The 20,271-nt window shown below is 43.2% G+C and overlaps 1 protein-coding gene across 1 annotated transcript in view; it reads left to right on the top strand.

Moving 5' to 3' along the window:
• naf1 (nuclear assembly factor 1 homolog (S. cerevisiae)) overlaps positions 1–20,271 on the top strand; it is a 251,580-nt gene that overhangs the window by 215,581 nt on the left and 15,728 nt on the right. The window contains exon 7 of the mRNA XM_048533337.2: positions 11,703–11,754. Within this exon, the coding sequence (XP_048389294.2) occupies positions 11,703–11,754 (52 nt within the window). The remainder of the gene's footprint in view (positions 1–11,702; positions 11,755–20,271) is intronic.

Below are 20,271 nucleotides of genomic sequence, written 5' to 3'. Positions count from 1 at the left end.
GAAGGTGAAACCATCATGGAGCATAGTAACGGAAAAATAAGTGCAGATATAGGTCTGACGGATCATCAAGCCCAAACTTCAGAATGATCATGGCTGATCCTGTATCTCAACACAATACTTCCACTCTCTCCCTATACCTTTGACACCTTTAGCTTCTAGAAATCTATTAATATCTTTATTAAATTTATTTAGCGATTTTGCTTCCACAGTCTTCTATGGTAGAAAATTCCACAGATTCATCCTCCTCTTCTGGAAGAAATTTCTCTCCTCTCAGTCAAAGATGCCCAACTGCTTATTCTGAGTCAATGATCCCTTCAGACAGTCCAACTAGGGAAGTATCATTCTTGCACTCAGTTTGTGCAGCCCTCTTTTTATACATTTCATTACATTTCTTTGTCCTTCTGAATTATGGTGATGAAAGGTCCAGTCATCCTGATGTCTCTACATGACAATCCTATCATCCCAGGAATCAGTCCAATGAACCTTTCCTGCATTCCCTCTTTGGTAATTATATATTTCTTTTGGGAAGGAGACCAAAGCTGCACACAGTGCTCCAATTGTGGTCAGACCAAGGCTCTGTACCACTAAGACTTCCTTGCTGTACTCAAATCATCTCGCAACTAAAAGTAAATATACCATTTGCCTTTTGAACTGTATACTAGTTTTCCGTGATTAGTGTATAAGGGCATCAATGTCCATTCGTCCACTAATCTTTCCATTTCTATCATCATTTCAATAATATCCTGCCATTCTGTTTTTGATACCAAAGTGGATAACTGCACAATTATTCACATTATATGACATCTGCCATGTATTTGTCCACTCACTGCATTTGTCTGAATTGTCTTAACTTCTTGACACCCTCTTCATTATGGTCAGTTTCACTTAGCTTTGTGTCATCAGTAAATTTAGAAATATTTTGAATAATTGGGGCCCAAGCACTGATTTCCACAGTAGCCCACTTGTCACCACTCTCTTCACCGAGAGCAATCGATTTTTTAATTCTTTTTTTGTATGCTAAACAATTCTCCCGTCCATCCCAGTATATTACCACCAGTCTGACGTGACCACATATGCTGGTTCTCCCTCAGCTATTCCACCTCCAAAAAATCCTCAACAAAGCTCCAGTGTGTCTGGCAAATATAATTTCCCTTTTATAGGTCCATGTTGATTGAGTGTATTACCATTGGTACCTTTGTGTCCTGTTATCGCATTCTTTATAATAGAATCTAGCACTTTTTCTTTTTCAAATATTATTCAAACTAGTCTTGCAATTGCTTATTTTTCTCCCGCCCTTTTTGAACAGTAGGGTTGCATTTCCCACTGTCCAGTCTGTCACGATGTACAAAATTATGGAAGACAAGAACCAAAGGATCCACTATTTCCATGGTTACCTCCCTTCAAACCCTGGGATATTGGTTATCAGCTCCTAGGGATTTATAAACTTTCAGTCTTTTCATTTTCCCAGCACATTTCATTTTACTTGTACTAATGTTTTTTTCTTCGTGAAAGATCCTTGCTTCCCAAGCACTTCTGGGAAGTTGTTTATTGAATTGCTCTACCATTTTCTTGTTTTTCGTTATCAGTTCTCTTGTTTCAGACTGTAAGTGCTCTACATTTGTCTTCACTAGTCATGTTTGTTTTACATAAGCCCATTAGTCTATTAGAAAAAAGAGCAGGCATGAGCCGTTCAGCCCCTCAAACCTGCTGTGCCATTCAGTAGAATAATACCTGATCCAATATTCCTTGCATCTGCTTTCCTGCCATTTCCCTGTAACCCTTGATTGACCTAGTGATCAAGAATCTCTCTATCTCAACCTTAAATATACACAAATGAATCATCTGTGGAATGAACTGCCAGACGAAGTGGTAAATGCGGGTATAGTCCCAACGTTTAAAAGATATTTGGATAAGTACACAAATAGGAAAGGTTTCGAGGGAGAAAAGCCAAATGCACGCAAATGGGACTAATTACATTGGTGTGATTGGCGTGGACTAGTTGGACCAAAGGGTCAGTTTCCATTTCCACATGACTCTGTCTGTGGCAAGGAGTTCTAAAGAATCTCAACACTGAGAAAAGAATACTTTTTTCTCATCTCAGTCTTAAATTAGTACCTGTTTATTCTGAAACTATGCCCTCTGGCCCTGGACTTACCAATGAGGTAAAACAATGTCTCAGCATTTACCCTGACAAACCTGTTAAGAATTCTATGTTTCAATGAAATCACCTCTTGTTCTTCTAGAAGGCAGTGAGTAGAGTCCCAATCTGTTTAACCTTTGCTCATAAGACCAATACCAGCAACCATTCTAGTGACATTCTCTGAACTGCCTCCGATGGAACAATATCTTTCCCTAAATAAGGGAGCTAAACTATACATTGCTCCAGATGTAGTGTCATCAGCATCTTGTACAGTTGCAGTCAGACTTGCTTACTCTTATATGTGAAATAAAGGCAAGCATTCCACAGCCTTCCCGATTACCTGCTGCACCAGTGTGATAGCTTTTTGTGCTTAATGCAAAGCCACATTAGATTTGGTACTGGGTAATGAGTCCGGCCAAGTGTTAGATTTGGAAGTAGGTGAGCACTTTGGTGATAGCGATCACAATTCTGTTATGTTTACGTTAGTGATGGAAAGGGATAGGTATATACCACTGGGCAAGAGTTATAGCTGGGAGAAAGGCAATTACAATGAGATTAGGCAAGATTTAGGGAGCATAAGATGGGGAAGGAAACTGCAGTGGATGGGCACATTAGAAATGTGGAACTTATTCAAGGAAAAGCACCTGTGTCCTCGTTAAGTATGTACCTGTCAGGCAGGGAGGAAGCTGTAGAGCACGGGAGCCATGGTTTACAAAGGAAGTGGAATCCCTGGTCAAGAGGAAGAAGAAGGCTTATGTTAGGATGAGATGAGAAGGCTCAGTTTGGGCACTTGAGGGTTACGAGGTAGCCAGGAAAGACCTAAAGAGAGAGCTCAGAAGAGCCAGGAGGAGACATGAGAAGATATTGGCGGATAGGATCAGTGTAAACCCTAAGGTTTTCTGTAGGGTATTTAAGGAATAAAAGAATGACGAGAGTAAGATTAGGGCCAATCAAGGATAGTAGTGGAAAGTTGTGTGTGGAGTCAGAGGAGATAGGGGAAGCACTAAATGAATACTTTTTGACAGTATTCACTCTAGAAAATGACAATGTTGTCGAGGAGAATACTGAGATACAGGCTTCTAGACTTGGTGGGATTGAGGTTCACAAGGAAGAGGTATTAGAAATCCTACAGAGTGTGAAGATAGATAAGTCCCCTGGGCCGGATGGGATTTATCCTAGAATCTTCTGGGAAGCCAGGGACGAGATTGCCGTGCCTTTGGCATTGATCTTTAACTCGTCATTGTCTACAGGAATAGTGCCAGATGACTGGAGGATAGCAAATGTGGTTCCCCTGTTCAAGAAGGGGAGTAGAGACAACCCTGGTAATTATAGACCAGTGAGCCTTACCTCAGTTGTTGGTAAAGTGTTGGAAAAGGTTATAAGAGATAGGATTTATAATCATCTAGAAAAGAATAATTTGATTAGGGATAGTCAGCACGGTTTTGTGAAGGGAAGGTCGTGCCTCACAGAGAAGGTGACCAAACAGGTAGATGAGAGTAAACCGGTTGATGTGGTGTATATGGATTTCAGCAAGGTGTTCGATAAGTTTCCCCACAGTAGGCTATTGTACAAAATGCGGAGGAATGGAATTGTGGGAGATATAGCAGTTTGGATCAGAAATTGGCTTTCTGAAAGAAGACAGAGGGTGGTGGTTGATGGGAAATGTTCATCCCGGAGACCAGTTACTAGTGGTGTACAGCAAGGGTCGGTGTTGGGTCCACTGCTAGAACATAGAACATGGAACATAGAACAGTACAGCACAGAACAGGCCCTTCAGCCCACGATGTTGTGCCGACCATTGATCTTCATGTATGCCCCCTCAAATTTCTGTGACCATATGCATGTCCAGCAGTCTCTTAAATGACCCTAATGACCTTGCTTCCACAACTGCTGCTGGCAACGAATTCCATGCTCTCATAACTCTCTGTGTAAAGAACCCATCTCTGACATCCCCTCTATACTTTACTCCAACCAGCTTAAAACTATGAATCCTCGTGTTAGCCATTTCTGCCCTGGGAAATAGTCTCTGGCTATCAACTCTATCTATGCCCCTCATTATCTTGTACACCTCAATTAGGTTCCCTCTCCTCCTCCTTTTCTCCAATGAAAACAGTCCGAGCTCAGTCAACCTCTCTTCATAAGATAAGTCCTCCAGTCCAGGCAGCATCCTGGTAAACCTCCTCTGAACCCTCTCCAAAGCATCCACATCTTTCCGATAATAGGGCGACCAGAACTGGACACAGTATTGCAAGTGCGGTCTAACCAAATTTTTATAGAGCTGCAACAAGATCTCACGAGTCTTAAACTCATTCCCCCTGTTAATGAAAGCGAAAACACCATATGCTTTCTTAACAACCCTGTCCACTTGGGTGGCCATTTTAAGGGATCTATGTATCTGCACACCAAGATCCCTCTGTTCCTCCACACTGCCAAGAATCCTATCCTTAATCTTGTACTCAGCTTTCAAATTTGACCTTCCAAAATGCATCACCTCACATTTATCCAGGTTGAACTCCATCTGCCACCTCTCAGCCCATCTCTGCATCCTGTCAATGTCCCGCTGCAGCCTACAACAGCCCTCTACACTGTCAACGACACCTCCAACCTTTTTGTCGTCTGCAAACTTGCTGACCCATCCTTCAATCCCCTCATCCAAGTCATTAATAAAAATTACAAACAGTAGAGGCCCAAGGACAGAGCCCTGTGGAACACCACTCACCACTGACTTCCAGGCAGAATATTTTCCTTCTACTACCACTCGCTGCCTTCTGTTGGCCAGCCAATTCTGTATCCAGACAGCTAAGTTCCCCTGTATCCCATTCCTCCTGACCTTCTGAATGAGCCTACCATTTTTATTAATGACCTGGATGAGGGCGTAGAAGGATGGGTTAGTAAATTTGCAGACGACACAAAGGTCGGTGGAGTTGTGGATAGTGACGAAGGATGTTGTAGGTTACAAGAGAGACATAGATAAGCTGCAGAGCTGGGCTGTGTGGTGGCAAATGGAGTTTAATGTGGACAAGTGTGAGGTGATGCACTTTGGTAGGAGTAACCAGAAGGCAAAGTACTGGGCTAATCGTAAGATTCTTGGTAGTGTAGATGAGCAGAGAGATCTCGGTGTCCATGTACACAGATCCTTGAAAGTTGTCCCCCAGGTTGACAGGGCTGTTAAGAAGGCATAGTGTTTTCGCTTTTATTAATAGAGGGATCGAGTTCCGGAACCAAGAGGTTATGCTGTAGCTGTACAAAACTCTGGTGCGGCCGCACTTGGAGTATTGTGTACAGTTCTGGTCACCACATCATAAGAAGGATGTGGAAGCTTTGGAAAGGGTGCAGAGGAGAATTACTAGGATGTTGCCTGGTATGGAGGAAAGGCTGAGGGACTTGAGGCTGTTTTCATTAGAGAGAAGAAGGAGACTTAATTGAGACATATAAAATAATCAGACGGTTAGATAGGGTGAATAGGGAGACCCTTTTTCCTGGGATGGTGATGGCGAGCACGAGGGGGCATAGCTTCAAATTGAGGGGTGAAAGATATAGGACAGATGTCAGAGGTAGTTTCTTTACTCAGAGTAGTAAGGGAATGGAACGCTTTACCTGCAATGGTAGTAGATTCGCCAACTTTAAGTACCTTTAAGTTGTCATTGGACGAACATATGGACATACGTGGAATAGTGTCGGTTAGATGGGCTTCAGATTGGTATGACAGGTCGGCACAACATCGGGGGCCGAAGGGCCTGTACTGTGCTGTAATGTTCTATGTTCTGTGTAACGCCGAGTCCCTTTGTGTTTCAGCTTTCTGCAGTTTTTCTCAATTTAAATAATTCTATGGTCTTTGTTCTCCCTTCTAAAATGAACAACTTCATATTTTCCCACATTATACTCCAATTGCCATCATTTTGCCAACTTACTTAACCTATCAATATCTGTCTAAATTGTTTGTATCCCCTTTCCAACTTGCTACTCCACCAACTTTTGTGTCATTCTCGTTTATTATAACCACTGTTTCCCATCATTTTTGTGAAGTAATACGATACAGTAAAGAATTTCATAAGCAACAACAACAAAAGCAGAAATTGCTGTAAAATCTCAGCAGGTCTAGCAGCAACGGAGTTCTAAAGGAGGATCACTGGAACTGAAACAGTAACTCTGCTTGATGCTGCCTGACCTGCCAAGCTTATGCAGCATAATAGTATGTGAGGCTGGCTGAACACAGCAGGCCAAGCAGCATCTCAAGAGCACAAAAGCTGACGTTTCAGGCCTAGACCCTTCTTCAGCTCTCTGATGATGGCTCTAGGCCTGAAACGTCAGCTTTTGTGCTCCTGAGATGCTGCTTGGCCTGTTGTGTTCATCCAGCCTCACATTTTATTATCTTGGATTCTCCAGCATCTGCAGTTCCCATTATCTCTGAAGCTTATGCAGCAATTTTTTTTTGTTTAGAGTGTCACAAACCTGCTTGTCCTGCAGCAGAATATTCTGTCCTGTATTTTCTGATTGGTGCAATTTGCTTAGAAATAAAGTATCTGTATAAATCTTATATTTCTGTTGAATTCATAGCCTTTTCTAAATATAAATCTGCATAATAAAAGTGTGCTTAGTGCAAACACAATCCGCGTAGGAGATGGCCTCGTGGTATTAGACTATTAATCTAGAGACCCAGATAATATCGGGCTACACAGTTGCTCAGTGGTTAACACTGCTACCTCACAGCGTCAAGGATCCAGGCTCGATTCCACTCTGTGGCAACTGTCTGTGTGGAATTTGCACATTCTTTGTGCCTGCATGGGTTTCCTCCCACAGCGCAAAGATGCGCAGGTTATGTGGATTGGCTATGCTAAATTGCCTGTAGTGTTCAGGGATGTGTAGATTAGGTGGATTATGCGGGGGTGGGTCTGGGTGGGTGCTGTGAGTGTTGGTGTGGAGTTGTTGGGCCAAAGAGCCTGTTTCCACACTAGGAATTCTACTGTTACCATACTTCAATTACATACTCATTACAAGTTTGGCAACTTCAGTTGGGTTGATGGCTTATATGTGATGTGGAATGATGTTAACAGCATGGATTCAATTCCCACATTGGTTGTGGTTACCATGAGGACTTTCTAACACCACTTCTCACCTGACACATGGTTACTGTTGCAGTTAAACCAACACCAGTCAACTCGGTCTAATAAGAGAGTAACCCTATTTGACTATGGTGACTTAACAAGCAAAATTTATTTTGTCAAAGCAAAGTTGCAGTTACAATATACTCCATAAATTATGACTTATCTGATTTAGAATTAATGTATTTAATATGTCTTTGAAAGAGTTTAATTCTGCACAGGGCCGTCATAGAACCAGGTTCTTCTGGTGTGCTGTATCTCTTTTTACTTTGTCCTGAGCTGTTCCCTTCTTTCAAACACTTGTCTGGTTTCCCAGTAAAAGTATTTGCACACGTTTGCTTCACCCATTTTTATGACAGACAATTATGCGTGCTGACAATTCCCAGTGAAATCTTTCTCTTAATTTCACCTTTAGTTTTAGGATAGGGTGCAAAATGGGTTAGAATTTATTTTAGTTCCTTTTTCATTTATCTAAGTTAAGTTTAAGATTAAAAATGGCAGGAGATCTGAGACCCTGGTTATGCTCCTCTTGCTCAATGTGAGAGCTCAGTGACACGGCTGATGTCCCTGACTCCTTCACGTGCAGGAAGTGTGTCCAGCTGCAGCTCTTGTTAGACAGTATGACGGCTCTGGATCTGCAGGTGGACTCACTTTGGAGCATACGTGATGCTGAGGGGGTCATGGATAGCACGTTTAGCGAATTGGTCACACCGCAGATTAGGATTGCTGAGGGGGAAAGGGAATGGGTGACCAAAAGGCAGAGAAAGAGCAGGAAAGCAGTGCAGATATCCCCTGTGTTCATCTCCCTCCTAAACAGGTATACCGTTTTGGATACTGTTGGGGGAGATGGCTCATCAGGGGAAGGCAGCAGTAGCCAGGTTCATGGCACGTGGCTGGCTCTGCTGTACAGAAGGGCAGGAAAAAGAGTGGAAGGGCTACAGTCATTGGGATTCAATTGTAAGGGGAGTAGATAGGCGGTTGTGTGGTCGAAAACGAGAGTACCGAATGATATGTTGCCTCCAGGTGCACGGGTCAGGGATGTCTCCGATCGGCTGCAGAACATTCTGAAGGGGGAGGGTGAACAGCCAGTTGTCATTGTGCAAGTAGGCACCAATGATATTGGTAGAAAACGGGATGAGGTTCGACAAGCAGAATTTAGAGAGTTAGAAGTCCAGTTTAAAAAGTAGCACCTCAAAGGTAGTAATCTCAGGATTGCTACCAGTGCCAGGTGCTAGTCAGAGCAGAAATGAAAGAATAGCCAGGATGAATGTGTGGCTTGAGAGATGGTGCAGGAGGGAGGGGTTCAGATTTTTGGGACTTTGGGACCGGTTCTAGGGAAGGTGGGACTATTACAAATTGGATGGTCTATACCTGGGCCAGACTGGAACCAATGTCCTTGGGGGTGCTTTTGCTAATGCTGTGGGGGAAGGTTTAAACTAATGTGGCAGGGGGATGGGAACCAGATATTGGACAGAAAGGAGGTAGTAACTAAAGCCTGTAGGGAACTAGATAATGAAGTCCAGCATGACTAAAGGGAAGAGTAGGCAGGGAGCAGATGATGAACACAAAGTGGTCTGGGGTGCATTTGTTTTAATGCGAGAAGTGTAGTAGATAAGGCAGATGAACTTAGGGCGTGGATCGATATCTGGGAGTATGATGTTATTGCTATTACTGAGACTTGGTTGAGGGAAGGGACTGATTGGCAACTAGATGTCCCAGGATATTGAGGTGGGATAGAGAGAGAGGTAAAAGGGGTGGAAGAGTTGCATTACTGATCAAAGACGATATCACAGCCGTACTGAAGGAGGGCACTATGGAGGACTTGAGCAGTGAGGCAATATGGGCAGAACTGAGAAATAGGAAGGGTGCAGTAACAATGTTGGGGCTATACTAAAGGCCTCCTAACAGCGAGCATGGGACAGAGGTACAAATATGTAAACAGATTATGGAAAGGTGTAGGCGCAACAGGGTGATATTTTTCCCAACATTGACTGGGATTCACTTGGTGTTAGGGGTTAAGATGGAGCAGAATTTGTAAGGAGCATCCAGGAGGGTTTTCTAGAGCAGTATGTATGTAGTCCAACTCGGGAAGGGGCCGTACTGGACCTGGTGTTGGGGAAAGAGCCCGGCCAGGTGGTTGAAATTGTAGTATGGGGCTACTTTGGAAATAGTGACCACAATTCCGTAAGTTTTACAATACTCGCGGACAAAGATGAGAGTGGTACTAAAGGAAGAGTTCTAAACTGGGGGAAGGCCAACTATACCAAAATTCAGCAGGATCTGGGGAATGTAGATTGGGAGAAACTGTTTGAAGGTAAATCCACATTTGATATGTGAGAGGCTTTTAAAGAGAGGTTGATTAGTGTACAGGAGAGACATGTTCCTGTGAAAATGAGGGAGAGAAATGACAAGATTAGGGAACCATGGTGAAAATGTGAGACTAACTAAGAGGAAAAAGGAAGCATACATAAGGTCGAGGCGACTGAAGACAGACGAACCTTTGGAAGAATGTTGGGAATGTAGGGCGAATCTGAAATGAGGAATTAAGAGAGCTAAAAGGGGAGATGAAATATCTTTAGCAAACATGGTTAAGGAAAATCCCAAAGCCTTTTATTCATATATAAAGAGCAAGGGGGTAACTAGAGAAAAGATTGGCCCACTTAAGGACAAAGAAGGAAAGTTATGCATTGAGTCAGAGAAAATGGGTGACATTCTTAACGAGTGCTTTGCATTGGTATTCATCAAGGAGAGGGACATGACGGACGTTGAGGTTAGGGATAGATGTTTGCTTAGTCTAGGTCAAGTTGGCATAAGGAGGTAGGAAGTGTTGGGTATCCTAAAAGGCATTAAGGTGGACAAGTCCCCAGGCCCATATGGGATCTATCCCAGGCTGTTGAGGAAAGTGATAGAGGAAATAGCCGGGGCCTTAACAGATATCTCTGCAGCATCCTTAAACATGGGTGAGGTCCTGGAGGACTGGAGAATTGCTAATGTTGTCCGCTTGTTTAAGAGGAGTAGCAGGGATAATCCAGGTAATTATCGACTGGTGAACCTGATATCAGTGGTAGTGAAGCTGCTGGAAAAGATACTGAGGGACCGAATCTGTTCCCATTTGGAAGAAAATTGGCTTATCAGTGATAGACAACATGGTTTTGTGCACAGAAGGTCGTGTCTTACCAACTTAATAGAATTCTTTGAGGACGTGACAAAGATGGTTGATGAGGGAAAGGCTGTGGATGTCATATACATGGACTTCAGTAAGGTGTTTGATAAGGTTCCCCATGGCAGGCTGATGGAGAAAGTGAAGTCGCTTGGGGTCCAGGGTGTGCTCGCTAGATGGACAAAAAAAACTGGCTGGGCAACAGGAGACAGAGAATAGTAGTGGAAGGGAGTTTCTCAAATTGGAGACCTGTCACCTGTGGTGTTCCACAGGGATCTGTGCTGGGACTACTGTTGTTTGTGATATACGTAAATGATTTGGAGGAAGGTATAGGTGGTCTGATTCACAAGTTTGCAGATGACACAAAGGTTGGCGGAGTAGCAGATAGTGAAGGGGACAGTCAGAGAGTACAGCAGAATATAGACAGTTTGGAGAATTGGGCAGATAAATGGCAGATGGAGCTCATTCCGGTAAAATGCGATGTTAATGCATTTTGGAAGCTCTAATTCAAGAGCGAACTATACAGTAAATGGAAAAATCCTGGGGAAAATTGATGTCCAGAAAGATCTGGGTGTTCAGGTCCATTGTTCCCTAAGTGGTCAAGGAGGCATACGGCATGCTTTTCTTCATCGGACGGGATATTGAGTACAAGAGTTGGCAGGTTATGTTACAGTTGTATAAGACTTTGGTTCGGCCACATTTAGAGTACTGTGTACAGTTCTGGTCACCACATTACCAAAACGATGTGCATGCTTTGGAGAGGGCGCAGAGGAGGTTCACCAGGATGTTGCCTGGTATGGAGGGTGCTAACTATGAAGAAAGGTTGAGTTGATTAGGATTATTTTCATCAGAAAGATGGAGATTGAAGGGGGACCTGATTGAGGTCTACAAAATCATGAGGGGTATGGACAAGTTAGATAGCAAGAAGCTTTTTCCCAGAGTTGGGGGCTCAATTACCAGGGGTCATGAGTTCAGAGTGAGAGGAGGAAAGTTTATGGGATATGCGTGGAAAGTTCTTTACGCAGAGGGTTGTAGGTGCCTAGAACGCGATGCCAGCGGAGGTGGTAGATGAAGACCCAATAGTGTGTTAAAAGACACTATCTGGACAGGTACATGGATGTGCAGGGAGCAAAGGGATACAGACCCTTGGAAAATAGATGACAGCCTTAGACAGAGGATCTCGATTGGCGAAGGCTTGGAGGGCCGAAGGGCCGTTCCTGAGCTATAATTTTCTTTGTTCTAACAATCAACGTTTTAAGATAAAGCTCTTTTTTAAAATGTAAACTTTCCTTTTAAACAGAGAAAAAGGTTCTGATGCATCTTGGAGAAATGACCAGGAGCCACCAACTGAGGTAAGCTCATTCTGGCTGATTGTTACCTTCCTTGTTTGCAGAACAATGTTTTCTTCCGTCTCACTGAGTATATGGTATGATTTGAGGTAAAGAGAGAAATACCACCTATTCGCCTCACACATTTTATTCTTTGTAAGTTGTGTAGATTTTTTTCAGAGATGGGTCAATTCACAGAAGTTCAGCTTCTCGCATAGATTTGACTACTTCTATTTGATATGTGCAGTTCTGTTAAAATGTTTGCTTTCAAACAATAAATTAGACAATGACATGAAGAATGAGTGTATTCTAGTTAAATTTTTTGAAAAGATTTGTGGCTGAAGTTTTGGATGAGGTTATAGACTTGTTCGCCAAACCGGTGTATTTGGTCACGGATGTTGCTAGGTAACATTGTCAGTTCGTCTTCAGTGAAGCATTGGTATTCTGTCCAGTTTGTTATTTTTATGCCTCATTTTCTGGGGTGGTTGGCATTACTTTTGGTTCTGTTTTTCAATGGTTTGCGTATCGTTGCCAGTTCAATGTGTTTGTTAATGAAGTTCCGGTTGGAATGCTCAGTCTCCAGGGATTCCCTGGCATATCTGTTTGGCTCGTGCTGTTATGGATGTGTTGCCCCAGCTGAATTTGTGTACTTCTTTGTCCGTGTTAATGAGACCAGAGAGAATTAGTCATGTCTCTAGGTGGCTAGTTTGTGTTTATGTATCCTGATTGTCAGTTTTCTTCCAGTTTGGCCTATGTGATTTTTCTCACTGTTGTAGCATGGTATTTTGTCTATTCCGTTTTGGTTGTGGGTATGAGGTGCTTTATATTCATCGGTTAATGATTTGTGGGCTACCCTGATATGTAGGTGTCTGAGTAGTCTTATGGTCACCCCTCATATGTTTCTGATGTACTGTAGGGTGACTAGTGTGTCTGGCCATGTTGTGTCTTCTTCTTGTGATCTGTTGGGGAGGTAATGGCGGATTGTGCTTTTTTTGGGTGTCCATTCCTTTTGAAAACTCTGTGCAAGTGCTCCTGTTCTGCTTTGCACTATTCTGGATTGCTGCAGTGTGTTGTGGCCTGTTTAAATAATGTCCTGATGCAGCTTCATTTATGGGTGTTGGGGTGGTTGCTGAAGTACTAAAGTATCTGGTCTGGGTGGTTTTTTTTCATTCATTCATGGGATGGGGGCGTCGCTGGCTAGGCAGCATTTATTGCACATCCCTAATTGCCCAGAAGGCAGTTAACAGTCAACCACATTGCTTTGGGTCTGGAGTCACATGTACTAGACCAGGTAAAGATGACTATTTCCTTCCTTTAAAGTACATTAATAAACCAGATGGGTTTTTCTGACAATGGTTTCACGGCCATGATTAGATTCTTAATTCCAGATACTTATTGATTTCAAATTCCACCATCTGCCATGGCGGGATTCAGACTGGGTCCCCAGAATGTTTTCTAGTCTCTGAATTAACAGTCCAGCAATAATACCACTAGGCCGTTTACTCTCCTAGTCTTTGTGTATACACTAGTCTGCAGTTCCTTGTTGTACCTACTTTCTACCATTATGTCTAGGAAGGATTATTGTTCTCTTTTTTTGAATTTCATTCCATTGAGGATGATGTTTATGTGTCTGTGGGTTTATTCTAGTCTTGTACATTTGATAATCACAAAGGTGTCATCCACATAGTGGACGCAGAGTTTGGGTTGTATAGTGGGAAGCATAGCTCGTTCTAAACTTGCATTTCTGCTTCTGTAATCAGTCCTGATATTGGGGATCCCTTTGGTGTTCCATTGATTTGTTTGAATGTATAGTCATTGAGAGTGAAGTGGGTTGTGAGGCACAGATTCAGCAGTTTCCGGGTACTGTCCTTGTTGATGATGTTGGTGTCATGGGGTGCCTGCCTTCCTGATTCGTCCAGCTGTGTGGCAGTTGTCTGTTTGGCTATGTTGATGTTTATTGATGTAAATAATGGTGTTACATTGAAGGATATCATTGTCTCGCTCTCTTGTATTCTGGTATCCTTGATGATGATGAGGAATTCTTGGGAAGAGTGGATGGAGTAGGTAGTATTCTCAACTGGGTATTTCAGTTTCCGTTGTAGTTCTTTGGCTAGTGTATATGCTGGTGTGCCTGATAATGAGACAATAAGTCTGAGGGGGACCCTGGCTAGTGTACCTTAGGGAATCCATAGAAACGGGGTGTTTTGGATCCTTCTGGTTTTGTTTTTTTTGGTAGGATTCTTGCTGATATCTCCTGAGCTTGTAATTTCTTCAGGGTTGTTTTGATCTGGTTCTGTAAATGTGATATTGGGTCTATCACCATCTGTTGGTAGGTGCCGTTATCTGTTTGTAGTGTATGAGCTTTCTCGATATATTGGGCTCTATTAAGGATTACTGTCACGCATTCTTTGTCAGCCAGTAAGATTACAATGTTTCTATCTTGCGTGAGTCTTTTCAGGACTTCCTTCTCTTCTGTATTGAATGTGTTCCATTTACCTTTTCTGCTCAGTGCGGGGACTATCGCCTGTCTGATGGTCAGTTGTATTTCCTCCTTGAGTCTGTTGTTCTTTCGTGTTGCTTCTAGTGCAGCCAGGAAGTCAGTTTTTTTTGGCATCTCTAGTTATAATTCAGTCCACAAGTAGGATGGTCTTCTCGGTGTCTGTAAATGGTCGGTCTAAGGCATATAGCTAACAGGCCGGAGAGAACAACAATGCATCACTGGAGGCATACTGATAATGTTACCTAGCTGGATGACGAAACATCTGCAACTAGACACATCAGCTCTGTGAGCAAGTCTACAACCTCTGTGTATTTTATTCTTCTACTTTTACAGTCTGACCAAACAGCTAATTGACATTTTAATTTAAAGTGTGTGTCATGTAGTAAAATCTATGAATTTATGATGCATTCTAATGTGTGTCGTTGCATTTCTGATAACAAGTAACCTTAGTTACATTTTTCTACTATCCTAACTTCTCGCACTATTGCAACCTATCTTATTAAATCCTTCCCGAGGCTGGGTTGATAAGTATATCCAAGGCTGAGCTACGTTTTTAATCGGTAAAGGAATCAAAGATTATGGGGAAAAAGGCCGGATAGTGGAGTTGAAGATAACAGATCAACCATGATCTAATTGAATGGCAAGCAGATTTGATGGGCCAGATGACCTACTTCTGTCCCTATATTTTTTCGTCTTGCTGACTGGCTGGTTTCTGGTTTCTATTATTTCTGCCTCATTCCTCCCTTTACAGTTTGATGGAGCCTTTATGATTTTAGGAAATGTTAGAGAATCAACACTATTGCATCTGCTACCTCATCAGCCACCTCTTTAAGACGTCTAGAATGAAGTCTATTTGGATTCAAGAACTTGACAGTCCATAGCTCCAGCAATTTATTTAATACCACTTACTAGTGAGTGCAGTTGCACCATGTTTCATTTTTACATATTTCGTTAACGTTTTCTGATACTGTGAATTCTTCGTCTTGATTAACCTTTTGGTCATTCTCTGCTGTTCTTTATATACTGATTAATTATCTGATCTCTGTATCATTTCGCATTTAAGTTTTTATTCCCCCTTATGTTTTTATGTTCTTCCTAACCACTTTAGTTAACCATGGATGGTGGATTTTCCTTTAGAATTTTTCATCCTAATAGGAATATGCTTCAGAATATGCTGCAAGAGCTCATACATGTCTGACACTGGATCTAGCCTAGTATGCCATTTCACTTCAGATAGCGTACCATCATGCACATATGCCAGTTTTAGATCCAGTTTTCTCCCTTTCAAACTGAATGAAAAATTCAGTCATTTGTGATGACAGTTGTGGTTGTTGCTAGCTATGTGCCTTTTATTGAGGCCACCAATTAATCGTGTCACATTAGACAGTGCCAAGTCCAAAATAATCTGCTCACTGCTTGGTTCCAGAAATGCACTGCTGTGAGAAACTGCAACAAAAGCATTCTTCGAACTCCTCATCCATGCTGATACTATTAAAGTCACATCTGATAGTTGCTGTCTCTTCATCCTAAGTATCGTATTTCTGCTTGAATGCTTTATAGAACATAGAATTTGTCCTACATTATGGTTACTTCTGAGGGGCCTGCAGACAACTCATGACTTATTTGCATTACTATTCCTTATTTGTGCCTAAATCAATTCTATGGTAGGTAAGTATCAGTTTCAGACAATGACATGGAGGGTTTCCCTCCATGCCCTGTAGCGAGTTCATTCTCTAAATTTTCTGTTGCTCATTTCACTCAGTATGCTCCATAACGTCATTCTCATGCTATTTTGTGCTCACTGGAAAATTATCCACCGATTCTAGGACTTTTCTTGTTACAGGTGCCGTTCTTGAGATTCGCTGCGTGATATGTCAAACGCTGCCACCCTTGTCTAGTGCAGCCACGTATACAGTATAGTGTCCATTATCAAAACAAATGCACAACGATGCTACAAGAAGGCTAATGACCTTCGGTACTCTGCAAGTGTAGGTGCTAACACCTTTTGTCTGCGACCTTGTGCTCCCTTTGCATTCACGTCCCACCAAGGCTCGTAGTCTTCCACTCATAATGTTATCAATATCTTTCAGTTTTATTCTGTGATTCCTACATCCCCAATCTGGCGGCATCTGTGATGGAAAAAACAGAGTTAACGTTTTGGGTCCAATGACCCTTCCTCAGAACTGATGGTGGCTGGGTAAACATCAGTTTATAGTTAGAAAATAGGGAGGTGGGTGGGATCAGGAGAAAATAATAGGATAGACCCCAAAGAGAGAGAAAGACAGTTGGACAGACAAAGGAATTGCTAACGATCAGGCTGGGAGGTTTTAACAGTTGTTAAATGGAGACTGTTATTGCTTAACAACAGGGGTTGTGTAATTGCAGGCTATGTGGTAACAAGGCTTGCTTTGTAGGGTAGGGGGTTGGGAAATGGGAGAGTTTAGGCCCTAAAATTATTGCTGTAGGATCCCCAAGCAGAAAATCAGGTGTTGTACTTCCAGCTTGCATTGGGCTTCACTACACTGCAGCAGGCTAGAGACAGAGATGTTGGTCAGGGAACAAGGTGATGCGTTAAAGTGGCAGGCAGCAGGTAGGCCAGGGTCTTTTGTGAGCAGAACGCAGATATTCTGCAAAGCGGTCGCCAAGTCTACACTTCATTTCCGCAATGTAGAGGAACCCACATTGTGAGCAGCGAATACAGTAGACTAGATTCTAGGAAGTGTAGGTGAAATGTTGCTTCACCTGGAAGGTATGTTTTGGACCTTGGATATCGGGGTGGGAGGAGGTAAATGGGCAGATGTTGCACCTTCCTCGCTGACAGGGGAAGGTGCCGTAGGGCCGTGGAGTGGTGTTGGGGGTGAAGGAAGTGTGAACCAGTGTGTCCCGGAGGGAACAGTCCCTGCCGGAATGCAGACAAGGGAGGGGACGGGATTTTGTGTGTAGTCATGGCATCTCCCTAGAGGTGGTGGAAATGACATCTGATGATCTTCTGGATGTGGATGCTGGTGGGATGGTAGGTGAGGATAAGGGGAACCCCATCGCTGTTGCGGGAGGGTAGAGAAGAGATGCGGGCGGAAGTGTGGGACATGGGTCAGACCTGGTTGAGGGCCTTGTTGAAAACGGAGTTGGGATTACACACCGCCTGTTGATAGTCACTAATTGTCCCCGTTAACAGCCATGCACCCTCCCAGCCTGATCGTTAGCAACTCCATTATCTGTCCAATTGCCTTTCTCTCTCTTTGGACTATCGTATCATTTATTGCCTACCCCACTCTCCTCCCTATTTTCTGCATATAAAGTGACATTTTCCCAGCCACCATCAGTTCTGAGGAAGGGTCACTGGACCCGAAACGTTATCTCTGGTTTATCCCTTCACAGATGCTGCCAGACCTGCTGAGCTTTTCCAGCAACTTTGTTTTTGTTCCTGATTTACAACATCTGCAGTTCTTTCAGTTTTATTCTGTGATTCCTACATCCCCAATCAGAATACCTCACCACCTTCTGATCAGAGTCCCTTTGTTGGAATTCGACAAATTAAATTATTTGAGTTGCAAGGATTAGTGAAGACCAAGAGACAGGAGTATAATTTATTGAGGGATAGAAGCAGGTTAGATGCTGAATTTTCAGCAGCTGCAACAATTTGTCAATTTAACTCGTAAGTATGTATGCTTGATTAGATTAGATTTCCTGCAGAGTGGAAACAGGCACTTTTGGCCCAACTGGTCCACACTGCCCCTTGGAACATCCCACCCCAGACCCGTTCCCTCTATAACCCACACACCCCTGAACACTATGGACAATTTATCATGGTCAATCCACCTAACCTGCACATCTTTGGACTGTGGGAGGAAACTGGAGTACCCAGAGGAAACCCACGCCGACACGGGGAGAATGTGCAAGCTCCACACAAGGTTGCCTGAGGCTGGAATCGAACCCAGGTCCCTGGCGCTGTGAGGCTGCAGTGCTAATCACTGAGCCACTGTGCCGCTTGTGAACATTCAAATAAAATTAATGAATTTTTGAAAATCTCAAATCAGAATTATACATAGAAATCAATGTGTATTAGTATCGTAATCTCCCAGTTACGATTGACTCCTGTACTATGTTTGGTCTACTTTTTGAATCAAAGTAATTTAATTGCTTCAGAGATAATGGGAACTGCAGATGCTGGAGAATCTGAGATAACAAAGTGTGTAGCTGGACGAACACAGCAGACCAAGCAGCATCTCAGGAGCACAAAAGCCGATGTTTCGGGCCTAGACCCTTCATCAGACTGATGAAGGGTCTGGGCCCAAAACGTCAGCTTTTGTGCTCCTGAGATGCTGCTTGGCCTGCTGTGTTCATCCAGCCTCACATTCTATTATCAAGGAAGTTTACATACTTTTTTTAATATATAATGTGAATTAATCGAGCAATTTGAACTAATTTCCACAATGAAATTTAATTTCCTATTATCTGTGGCATCAAAATTTACAACTTTGACATTTGACACAGGCCTGCTTGGTTTTACAGATGAGCAATTCCTGAACTGACTTCGAAAGTTAGATTTTCATTTTAATTTTCTCACTATTCCAAACTTGAAATGCCCAAATGACTGACGTTGATCAATTCTAACCTTTCCTCAGCTCTGTCAATCAGAAATAACTTGTTCAGATACCAAAGATACCGCTTAGAGCTAGAACAAACAGAGTTGTTACCTCTGGTTTGTTACCCGTGCCACATGCTAGCGAGGCGAGGAATAGGGAGAGAGAGCAGTTGAACCTGTGGCTACAGGGATGGTGCAGGAGGGAGGGATTCAGATACCTGGATAATTGGGGCTCATTCAGGGGTAGGTGTGACCTCTATAAACGGGATTGTCTGCACCTGAACCAGAGGGATACCAATATCCTGGGGGGGTGGAATTTGCTCATGCTCTTTGGGAGGGTTTAAACTAATTCAGCAGGGGGATGGAAACCTGAACTGTAGCTCCAGTGTACAGGAGGTTGAGAGTAGTGAGGTCATGAATAAGGTTTCAAAGTCGCAGGAGTGTACTGGCAGGCAGGAAGGTGGTTTGAAGTGTGTCTACTTCAACGCCAGCAGCATCTGAAATAAGGTGGGTGAACTTGCAGCATGAGTTGGTACCCGGGACTTCGATGTTGTGGTCATTTCGGAGACACGGATTCAGCAGGGACAGGAATGGTTGCTGCAGGTTCTGGGGTTTAGATGTTTCAGCAAGATCAGGGAAGGTGGTAAAATAGGGCAAGGTGTTGTGCTGTTAGTCAAGGACAGTATTACAGTGGCAGAAAGGATGTATGATGAGGACTTGTCTACTGAGGTAGTATGGGCTGAGTTGAGAAACAGGAAAGGAAAGGTCACCCTGTTGGGAGATTTCTGTAGGCGTCTGAAAAATTCCAGAGATGTAGAGGAAAGGATTACCAAGATGATTCTGGATAGGAGTGAAAGCAACAGGGTAGTTGTTATGGGGGACTTTAACTTTCCAAGTTCCAGTTCGAGTACTTTAGATGGGTCAGTTTTTGTCCAATGTGTGCAGGAGGATTTCCTGATGCAGTATATAGATAGGCCAACAAGAGGCGAGGCCACAGTTGGATTTAGTACTGGGTAATGAACCAGGCCAGTTGTTAGATTTGGAGGTAGGTGAGCCTTTGGTGATAGTGACCACAATTCAGTTACGTTTACTTTAGCGATGGAAAGGGCTAGGTATATACTGCAGGGCAAGAGTTATAGCTGGGAGAAAGGCAATTATGAGGCGACTAGGCAAGATTTAGGATGCACAGGATGGGGAAGGAAACTGCAGGGGCTGGGCACAATTAAAATGTGGAGCGTGTTCAAGGAACAGCCACTGCGTGTCCTTGATGCATTATGTACCTGTCAGACAGGGAGGAAGTAGTCAAGTGAGGGAACCGTGGTTTAATAAAGAAGTTGAATCTCTTGTCAAGAGGAAGAAGGTGGCTTATGTAAAGATGAGCGGCACGGTGGCTCAGTGGTTAGCACTGCAGCGTCACAGCGCCAGGGACCCAGGTTCGATTCCAGCCTCGGGTAAC

Source organism: Stegostoma tigrinum, chromosome 1, assembly GCF_030684315.1.
Source record: "Stegostoma tigrinum isolate sSteTig4 chromosome 1, sSteTig4.hap1, whole genome shotgun sequence".
Taxonomy (NCBI): domain Eukaryota; kingdom Metazoa; phylum Chordata; class Chondrichthyes; order Orectolobiformes; family Stegostomatidae; genus Stegostoma; species Stegostoma tigrinum.
The sequence above is the reverse complement of the archived record's forward strand: the minus strand, read 5'-3'. Positions and strand labels throughout refer to the sequence as shown.